General features: G+C 39.2%; 1 protein-coding gene across 1 annotated transcript; it reads left to right on the top strand.

Annotated features, from left to right (window-relative positions):
• Nucleotides 1-10,280: 10,280 nt before the first annotated feature.
• On the top strand, nucleotides 10,281-10,949 carry LOC122041530 (dof zinc finger protein DOF1.7-like). The gene has a single exon (XM_042601242.1). It carries the CDS (start codon nucleotides 10,281-10,283, stop codon nucleotides 10,947-10,949), a length of 669 nt encoding a protein of 222 aa, XP_042457176.1.
• The last annotated feature ends 201 nt before the right edge of the window (nucleotides 10,950-11,150 follow it).

Here is an 11,150-nt window from a genome sequence, read left to right as displayed (position 1 = left end):
TGGCTGACCATACCAAAACTACCACGGGGTACTTACAACATCTTGTGGAGTTGTGCGGTAAGTCCACAACGCATCAGGTAACTCATCAACCCAGCTTCCTCCAACATGATCATGTTTAGTCTTGAGTCCTTTGATGATTTCTCTATTAGTCATCCTAGTCTGACCATTGCTTTGAAGATATACCACAGAGGTAAACATTTGTTTAATGTCATAACTTGAGCACTATTCCTGAATCCTCTAGCCCTAAAACTATCTTCCATTATCTAAAATAAGCTTGTGTGGAATTCTGAGCCAACATACAATATTCTACCAGAGGAACTTAATAATCATCCGCTCAATTATTTTTCCTAATGGTTCAGCCTCTACTCATTTGGAGAAATAATATACCATGACTAAAAGAAATTTTTTCTAAGCGGGTGCTACATAAAAGGGCCCCATAATATTTATATCTCATTGGTCGAATGGACAAGAGACAATTGAGATTTTTAATAGTTCCTTAGGGTGGTGATGAATGTTTTGATGCTTCTGACACAATATGCAAGTTGATACTAATCTAGTTGAGTCAGCCTGCATGGTGGGCCAAAAGTATCCGGCTAGCAAGATTTTTCGAGCGAGTGATTAACTGCCTGAGTGACTCCTACAGGAATCTTGATGCATTTCTTGTATAATGTACTGTACATCATCCAACAAAACGCACTTGAGCAAGGGTCGGACAAAACTCTCTTATATAGCTGATCCCAAATCAAGGTGAACCAACCAGTCTTTTTTCTGATAATACATGCTTGCTCCCGGTCGGGTGGTAAGATGCCTTGTTAGAGAAATGAGACTAATGACACCCGCCAATCACTCTGTAACTCCAGCTTAGCCTATCTTTCAATATGAGATATTAGTAGTGTTTGTTCCACCGACTTGTTAAAGTCCATGGGACTAAGGAGTTAGCCAATATGGCTAACTCATCTGCCTTTTAATTTTTTGCTCGAGGGATTTTTTATAATATAACCTCTTGAAACCCTGCTTTCAACTTCTCAAATGCTTTTGTATATAATTTGAGTCTCTCATTATTAATCTCAAAATTGTTTAACGGTTGTTGAGCCACTAACTGAAAGTCTGAGTAAATTAATTCTTGGGTGGCTCCTACATGTATTGCGTCCTATAAACCGGCTATCAATGCCTTGTACTCTACTTCGTTATTGTTGGCTCGGTAATTTAGATGGGCAAACAGTTGCATTCTGTTCTCCCTAGGTGATATCATAAGTATTCCCACCCCACTTTCATGTTGAGTGGATGACCCATCCATATCAATTTTCCAAGTCCTCTGACTCTAGGCTTTGTATTTCTGTTATAAAATCCGCTAAGGCTTGAGCTTTAATGGGTGCACAGGGCGGATACTGTATATCATACTCACTGAGCTCCGTGATCCACTTAATCAATCTCTCTGATGCTTCTAGGTTAATGAGTACTCGATCCAAGGTTCTACTAGTTAGTATGATTATTGGATGAGAAATAAATAAGGTCGTAACCTCCGAGTGGCTAAGATTAATCCATAAGTCAACTTCTCGAGTGTGGTGTAGCGACACTCGACACCCTTTAATAAATAACTTAAGAAATATACAGGCTACTGCTCCTTCCCCTCTTACATTGCTAACACTAACCCGACGACCTTCTCATTAGTTGACAAATATACTCATAAGGGCCCGTCCACTCTAGGCTTAGCAAGTACAGGTAAGGCGGATAAATAATTTTTAACTCAACAAAAGCTTTGTTGTACTCAGCATCCCATTGAAATTTAGTTGTCTAGCGGAGTATCTTAAAGAATGGCAACCTCCGGTTAGCCAATCTTAATATGAAATGAGATAGTGTCATGATCCGCCTGGTCAGGCATTGTGCTTCCTTGAGATTATGTGGGGGAGCCATGTCTTAGAGAGCATATACTTTACTTGGAATAGCTTTGATTCCCTGCTCTGTCACTATATAGCCCAAGAAGCGCACAATCTTAGATCTGAATAGACATTTGCTGGGATTAAGTTTGAGTCCATATTCCCTTGATTTTAGCATGTTTCTTCTATGTCAACACATAGATCAGTCGCTTAGAGAGATTTGATAAGAATATCATCCACAAAAACCTCTATAGTTTGCTCGATCTGCTTCCAAAATACTTTGTTCATGAGTTATTAGCAAGTTGTGTCTGTATTCTTGAGTCCAAATTACATAACATTTTAATAATAAGTTTTCTCAGCAGTTATGAAGCTAACCATTTCTTGGTCTTCTCAGGCTCTTTTGAGCTGCATTGGCTTCAATCTTAATAATATCAACATAGCACTTACGCACTACTAGTTGATTTCCTTTGACTTTTCTGACCTAATCATCCATGGAGAATTTTATTTTCTTATAAAAAGTTTAAACAACTATCCAAAATTCATTTGGGGTTGGTTGGTCTAAGATAACGTTGTAGGCTGAGGCCGCGTCTACCATGATAAAAGTAGACCGACGCATCCTCATTAGGGGCTCTTCACTTAAGGATATGACCAACTTAATATGGCTGAGCGGCTAAACCTCATTGCCCGTGAAGCCATATAGTGGTGTCATCATGGGTTGGAGCTTGCTCTTGTCTATCTGATGCCTTCTTGAAGATGATGTTGACAGAGTTGCCTATGTTAACAATGGTGCGGTATATGTTATAATTGGTTATAATAGCCTTAATAATCAAAGTATCATCATGGAGTATTTTCACCCCCTCCAAATCCTTGGACCTAAAACTAATCTTCAGCTCTTGTGCCTGCTCCTGGCTACACCCGACTGCATGAATCTTCAATCGATGAGCATGCAATTTGCAGGCCCAATTGGAGTTCCTGTCAGTTGAGTCTCCTGCAATCATCTTGATGTCCCCCTGAGCGGTATTATTACGGTTTTCTTCTCGTTGTGTGGGGGAATGCTCATGTTTATCCTTGGTAGGGGCTTGTGCCTAGTTCTGCTGTTGGGGCATTTGTTGTCGTCGCCTAGTGTCTCAGTATTCCCTTTGAGGCGGCCCATTTGGTCGCTGATAATGTCGATGGTTGGGAGATAGTGAGCGGTGGCAGAACCCTTGGCTAGTGGCCTGACGCTTCTCCTGATTATTATGGTAGCAATCTTGAGTGTTGTGCGTCTCTGACCGATGATACGTACAGAACTTTGGAGCCCATCCGGGGGCTCGGGAAATTGTGTCTCCCCAGCCCCCACGTGTTGTACAGTGTGAGATTGTGGCTTAGGGGCACGTGATGGAGGACCCACCCAGGGCCCTTTGTGTGGCGGGGGAGGAGGAGCCCAGTTCTCAGGAGTGTATGCTAGTGTGGGTGTGGTGATTTCCTTCTTCCACGTGAATTGGGATTCTTTTACATTGATATATTTGATCACCTTCTAAGTAAATGGTCAAAGTCCCTTAGAGGGCTTCTTTATAAGTGAGCAGAAGAATTCACTATCTATAAGCCCTTGAGAAAAGACGCTCATCAGAATCTTCGGGGTGGCTAAGGGAACATCCATGGGCACCTAGTTGAATTTTTTGATGTAAGCCCTCAGTATCTCCTTGGGCTCCTATTTGAGCGAGAATAAGCTCAACATAGTTTTGTTGTACCGGTGGTTGCTGGCGATGTAATGAAGAAAAGGCTTGCGGAAATCCTTAAAGCAACATATGGATTCGGACGGGAGTTAATTGAACCATCTCTATGACAAGCTTGAGAGTATAGTAAGGAACACTCGACACTTTATGCCATTTGTATACTGGTGGAGGATGATAACATTTTTAAACTTGCGGAGGTGGTCTTCTGGGTCTGTTGTCCCTCAATATTCTCCAATCGTCAAGGGTTGAAAATGGTTCGACAACTTGTCCTCCAATATTTCATGGGAGAATGACATGCTTACCCGCTCAAGGGAACTACTGGCCATTGGGGCTTCCCCCTTATGCAGATCCTGTACGGACGCATCTCTAGAGGATGAAACTTGGGATTGCTCTGCTTGACAACCTCGTTAAATGGTGTGTGAAATAATGCTCAGTGATATGCAATCGGCGAAGGTGGCACATGCGAGAGGTTGATTGGTTGAACAGGTGGATGAATGAAGCCAGCAGTTGGTGGAGGAGGAACCGTCTGGAATTTAGTTGGACCTTCCACTCAGATTCCTCGTTTAGTGTGAAGGCCCATCATCAATATAGCTAGGTCTCACGGTAAAGTATCGCCAGCTGTTGCATGTTGTTGTTGTTGCATTAACTTTTGCGCTCTGGCTGCTATCAACAACTTCAAATCTTCTGGTGACAAGGTGACAATGGCGCCAGATTTGAATCGTTCAACTTCTTCCATCTCTTCATTTTAGATTCAAGCGAAAGTTTCCACAGACGGCGTCAAATTTGATCCTGCCTGAAAGCGATGGAGATGTCATGCTAGGCAGGTGACTCTACTGTTGCCTAGGAGAGGATCCCAAACCGGAGAAAAAAGGGCTCCTTCTTCTTCTCTACACACACCAAAGAGAGGGAAAAGAGAACGTTAGAGTAAGAACTAGAGAGGGAGTCCTTAGGATAGGCCCTCCGATGCTGAAGTTAGTAAGGTGGTCGAGCAAAAAATGAAGCAGATGAATAGTAGGTGTGTAAGGACATATTTTGCTTACCTGGCCAATGTAGAGAATCCTCTTTTATGTTGTATCTCATAACCTCCGACAATAAGGAATATTTAGTGCTAGAAGACATCGGGTAATGGAAGGTGTACAATTTTCCTCCTAGGAATCTCTCGTTACACATGTATGAGCAGTCTTTTATAACCTCCGCAATAATGATAGAAACTAAGTAGACACTCTTATAAGAAGGTTCTGTTGCATGTATGTGTCAGATATTAGAATATTTCATGATGAATAATTATTATTCTCTGACAAGTTGTTGTGATTTTCTGACAATATTATCCCCTTAATGTAGTCCGGTAAGATCTTTAGCCGACCGAGGTATCCTAGTCAAATCTTTAGCCAACCTACTGTATGTTGTCATGTCTATCTATGAAGGACAAGGATCCAAGTCTCGAAAGATCCGATCGATCCTTGGATCGATCGACCATATGCTATGAGACATGCCCCAAAAATGCTCTATGATCTAGAAGTCTGGCTGGATCTATGTCCGATCAGGTTTGTAATGAGAATTGCCTTATGCATTTTCCTTGTGTATACATATATGAGATGGGAACACCGAGCCATGCAAAGCTGACTGGCCTTATGATCGACCAGCTATATGAAGGGAAACTAGCACATGAGAAGTGGGGAATCAAAACCCGATAGTCTGATCGGATATTGTGCCAACTAGTTATACGTTGAGAATTATATTGTAGGGCTGACTAGTATACTGAACATCTTGGCTCTGTAAGTCTGATTAGATCTCATCCTGTTTGACTGTATGCTAGGAAATTACCTCTGTTGTGTACTGAGAGGATACTTCTAAAGGACAGGGAGCTAAGTCCCGAATGCTCAGCCGACATTAGGGTCATTCGAGTTTCTCAAGTGGAGCGATAAGTCCTCCCAATCCGGCCGATCCTTGAGGCCGACCGACCGTATACAGAGAGACTTGTACCCAAAGAATAGGGAACTAAGTCCCTTAAGTCTAACCGGCTACTAGGTTAGCCGACTTTATGCTGAAAGTCATAGCGCTAAGAGAGAAGTTGAGTCTCGGTGAGAATAACCCGTTCAAATGTATATATTATGACTCTGACCGTCACTTCATCCTGATTTTAACCACCACCTCATATTAACTTTAACTGACACACTATCTTTGGTTTCACTTACAACATACCATATCAGAGGATATTATAAAGAAACTTAATTGCTGAGGTTTCTAGGCTATGAGGCCACATCATTCTTCTTATATTGATAGTTAATACTATTTTGGTCTTTAAATTCTTGCCATCTAAATTGATGGTTTTATTTCAGGCAATGTTCTTTTCAAGACAAACTTTCAGCTTCAATATCCACAGTAGTTATATTTTGGATTTTTCTTTCTACAGGCAACCATGTGGAATCCTTCAATAGTAAGACCTTCCATGTTCTCATTTATCAGCATCTTCATTGATTATTTCACCGTGCAAACTAAGTTGTGCACTTAATGATAAGGCTACATGGAAACTAGGAGTTTGCTTGTAGGTTTGATATAACTTTCCCACACGTAAGAGTTTTCTCCGTTAGTTGACTTGATCTGATAAGCAAAGTAAACGCGAGTAACTGTTTCTCTTTGAACGTTGTGGATGAGAAACAACTAAGAAATTCCCTTGATTAGGACACTTGAGGAAGTGACGACCAAAAAGGGACTAAAGTTCTGCAAGGAATGCAACTTGTTGCATTTTTAGCAAATCAAAGAATTGTTTGTGCGGCTACTAATATACATCAAACAGATATCAATCAAATCTGTTTGACAACGGCAAATACCAATACAATTTATTATTCTGCGTGTTCCTTTTTCTCAAGTAACATTCTTAACCATTTCCATTGCGGATTGGTTCTATGAATTGCAAGATAATGGATGTCTTCTTTTTCAGCTTGACTTGACTTCTGTTTCAGTGTCTTATTTGTTGGACAGTTGCATCTCTTCCAATTGTTTGGAATGTCTTTCTTTCTCGCTATATTGTGCAGTATGATTCTTTCTTATTCTCAGTCTGACTAGTTATCTGTCCATCAAATTGTGCTTTGTTTTTGAACTGAGTCAGAATAGTCCCGTGCGATTCTTGTTTGGTTAGTTCATTCAAAATTAATGCTTCCAGCATGTCTAAATCTAAATCCATTAATCTTTCTTTTAATCACTTTTCTGTACGTACGCTATCCTTTGCAATTCATTTCATCTGTTACTACTAAACGTCTGTCACACTGCATTATATTGCATGCACATTATCGAGGACAAGAACAAAAAATAAAATAGGTAGGGCCTAACTATGAAACCTGTGACCTTACTATTATAATTAGCCTGTGAAATTCTGTGGCGATTGAAGTTTGAATGAGAAAGCGGGCGAGGACCACTGCCAGTAATTGTGCGGTTTATGTTCATGGCCAACGACATCAGTGCGATTTCGGCTCTGCCGTCGACGGACCACACGCTTCAATCACAATCACTCCTTGTCCTTATATATTCGCTACTCTTGCGCAGAATGTTATATTCGTCCTATTTTTTGTTGCATGTAGGAAACTTAACGGCGTTCAAAAGTATGATCCGCGTAATGACTTAGGGGTGTATTGACTTTTAATTATTTTCAATGATATTTTTGGATTTTAAAAATCTAGTATTGTTTAATCTAGACTTTATAAACTTTATAGAAATATAATAATATTCAAATTCAATTTTTATAAAATTTTAAAAAATCATATGGTAGTCAAACTTAACTTTTAACTAATAAGAACTCTCTAAAACATTTGATAAAAAAAGATAACCCGGTGCACAAAGCTCGTAGTCTGATCCTGTTTTTTTTACAAGAGACTATTTTTAAGATTCAAACCCATGACCTTTTGGTCACATTGCAATAAATTTATCGTTGCACCAAGACTCCCCTTCCTCTAAAACACTTGGTACAACTTTAAAAATAAAATAAAAAGTCTTCTCCTTGTCCTTGAGACTTCTATCGACTTCAAATCACCTTAATTTTTTACAAATAAGTCTTTTCTCTTTCCACTGCTCGATTTTGATTATTTCTTTGATCAAAAAGGTCATGTCCTTGTTCAACCTTTTATCGACCTGCATCAACCTCTCAGCATGCATTTCATGCGAAGTAGAGAGAGTCCTCTGAAATGTTGTTCTCCAACATTATAAAGGAAAAAATAATAGATCAAAACAGCAGGAATGGAATGGTAGCCGCACGGTGGCCCACAACGGCAAGCTACAGATGGAGAATTTTCTCTGGTTGCTCGTGATGGGAAACAATGAGGTGTATAAGAAAGGAGGAAAATAAATAGAAAAATTGTTTGAGACAGTTGACGGTGTTTCTATCGACTACTTGTAAGCAGGTCGAAATTGAAGTCGATTTGGACGGTGGCGTTGTGCATGCATGGAAGACAAACTTGAGACATTAGATTTTAATATAAAATATATATTAATAAATCAAATTAATTCTCAACTTAATTAATAGATAATTTAATAAAGTGTAATAAAATTAGACCCTAAAAATATTCTATAAAATTTATTTAAATCTTAAAAATTTCTAAATAAATTTATATATTTATATTTATTTATTTTAATAATATTATTACTAATCAAAGTAATAATATTATTATTAATTTTATTACTAATCAAATTTATTAATTCAACAATTTATTAAAAATTTCACCAAATTAAAGGGTTGACCAATATTTCATCATAATTTGGATCAAATTTGTAAATAAAAATATTTAAAATTATTATAATATTATTGGATTTAAAATTATATTATTAATGTTTTTTTTAAAAAAAATACAAATTGAGACGTTATCCTCTCTTTGTTTTTAGCCAAAACAAGATAAAAGTATTAAAAGTTGAAAAAAAAAATTCTGGACAAGTATGCTATTTATTATTTTATTAAAAAAATAAATTTAATTATGTATTTTAGGTTTTGTTCGAAAATAAATATCGTGTGAGACCATGACTACCTATACTTTTCTAAGATTGAATATACCCTTTTAAATCTACAAGTTTTCATACCATTTACAAATATCTATAAAAATCTTGCAAAAAAGTCTATAGAACTCAATGAAATTTTTTTCACCACTATATGAGATTCTATAAACGTCAATAAAAATCTATTGACTCTATAAAATTCTATCATTAAAAAAATCAATAAAAAATATTCAATCTTTTGATTGAATACACTCCTCTTAAAGATTTGAAAATTACGTACTACAACATATATAAGGTTTTTTTTTTCCTTTATGGCATAAAGACTAATTTTTATATGATGTACATTCCTTTCTCTTAATCTTATCGCCACTATTTCAAATGCAAAGTTTATTCTCATATCTAGTGTCGTAGGAAGATGAACTCATTTAAATATAACTACATCTTTAAAAGCTAGCATAGTTTTAAAGGTCGACCTAGTTAGTGGAGGGGAACTAGCTACATGGTGGTACCATATGATCGCGTGCAAAGCACAAGGACAGTGAACCCGATCCTTAACAGGCATTATTGAGGAAACTATTTACTCTTACTAATAAATAGTTGCTGGTCACACCTGGTAGTGCACGGTGCTAATAAGATCGTATTTTCTGTTTCTGACTGAGATGCACATTTAATTTTTGGCCAGGCCATGTAAAACACTATGCTCCAATTAGGCAGCTATGTGTGGCTGCACTGGCGTGGTGTAATCAATTGGTCGAGGTGCACTATAGCGTGATGGCATTGTCCCAGTGTTGGTGCCTAAATTGAACCAATATGAGTGCAGCTCATTTAAAGAAAATGAGCTGGTCCATAAATTGGGCTCATTCATATTCAATTTATTGTACGTGCCATAGGTGAAAGCAAATTAAACTCCGAAAAAAGTGACTGCGAACATATCTGGAGTTCTGCATTCGCTATTTGGCGAGCCATTATTTCCACCAACCAGTACATCAGTTTCCGGCAATTTTGTCCCTTCTCCCCTCCCGTATCCACGCCAACTAAATAGTAATACACCAAAGAAGAAAGAACAGGACTGAACTGAAATTTAAACACACCGGCCAATTATTTACCCCAATAAAAAATCATGCAGTATATCATGTTTGCATGTAAGAATCTTGGTACGGCAAAATCCCTCCATTGAAGAGGTGGAATGAAGTCCATTAACGCCCAGCTATATATATATTAAACCTGAATCTATGACAATTGTGTCGGTATCGTATCTATCTGCTAGATTCCACCATGCATGCAAGGCACACTTCTTGAACTTGCCCTCTCGTTCTCTCGCCATCTCTATCTCTCTCCTTACGATATAATATAATTCGGTCGCAGCACTGCGAGCTAGCTAGAACTTGTGCATAAATGCGCTCTGCCTGTGCTGCCGGATTATATTATTGCGACAGCTTAATTCCTCCACCACTTCGCAATTCACATGTTTGCATGCTTTCCACTACCACTTCACATGCATTCTATTCCAATCCGTCGCCTTCACTCTGCATTTGCACCGCATTAAGCAATTTTTGTTTGCTACCTCTTGTCGTCGAACCTTCTCTCTGACTCCTATTATAATTTCTTGTCCTCCCCTTTTCGTCTTCAATTTAATTTCCTCCGAATCATCCAGTACCATCCCCTCTCCCCCCCTCTGTCTCTCTGATCTCTCTCGCGCATCGCCAACATGAGCGATAAGATTCTCATTGCTAGTAGTAGAAGTTATATGAATACTGGTGCAGAACAAACCAGTAAATCCAGTGCTGGAGCCATGGAGCGTCCACAATTCTCGCCTCTGGTCAGGTGCCCTCGATGCGACTCCGCCAACACCAAGTTCTGCTACTACAACAACTACAGCCTCTCGCAGCCGCGCCACTTCTGCAAGGCCTGCAAGCGCTACTGGACCCGCGGCGGCACCCTCCGCAACATCCCCGTCGGCGGAAGATGCCGCAAGAACAAGCGCGTCAAGAAACTACCCCAGCATCTGCCGCCGTCCGAAAACCTTAAACTACAACCGGCACCCAAGCCCAGGAGCTTCAATTTCAACTACCCTTTGGCTTCAACCGCTACGCCGATTAGCAGCACTTCGGTGAGTGACGAGATGTTGAAATTGGAACGATATAATTCGTTGATGATGGAGCTGCAAGGAATCGGGGATTTTGGATTAATTGTTAGCTCAGGATTAGGGCAAAATCTTGTGGTTAACAGTAAACAATACGATAATGATCTGAAAAGTAATTCTGCAGCTGCCGAGAAAATAGGCTCGGTGCAAAATTTTGCAGATTCGGCGACTGCTAATTGTTGGATCGATGCGGCGAACCGATCATGGTCGTCGTCCTCAGCACGGCTCCTATAGCTCAGAGATTCCTAGCTAGAGAAGCAATATCAAGGAAGGTAGTTATATTATCGAGTCAGTTTTATATATAAATTGTATGATTATATGATGTGCAGGAGGCAGAATATTAAGTAGTAGTTTTTTGAAGACGTACGAGAGTGGTGAAGAAAAGAGTGGATCAGAGAGATCATGTCGGTCTGCAAGTATATTAGTACGTATATA

This window comes from Zingiber officinale, chromosome 1B, assembly GCF_018446385.1.
Source record: "Zingiber officinale cultivar Zhangliang chromosome 1B, Zo_v1.1, whole genome shotgun sequence".
NCBI lineage: Eukaryota > Viridiplantae > Streptophyta > Magnoliopsida > Zingiberales > Zingiberaceae > Zingiber > Zingiber officinale.
Note: the sequence above shows the minus strand (reverse complement) of the source record. Positions and strands in the feature narration are given on the sequence as shown.

Bases quoted from the DNA above. Each gene is read 5' to 3' on its own strand.
- LOC122041530 (XM_042601242.1), top strand. From the start codon at position 10,281: ATGAGCGATAAGATTCTCATTGCTAGTAGTAGAAGTTATATGAATACT.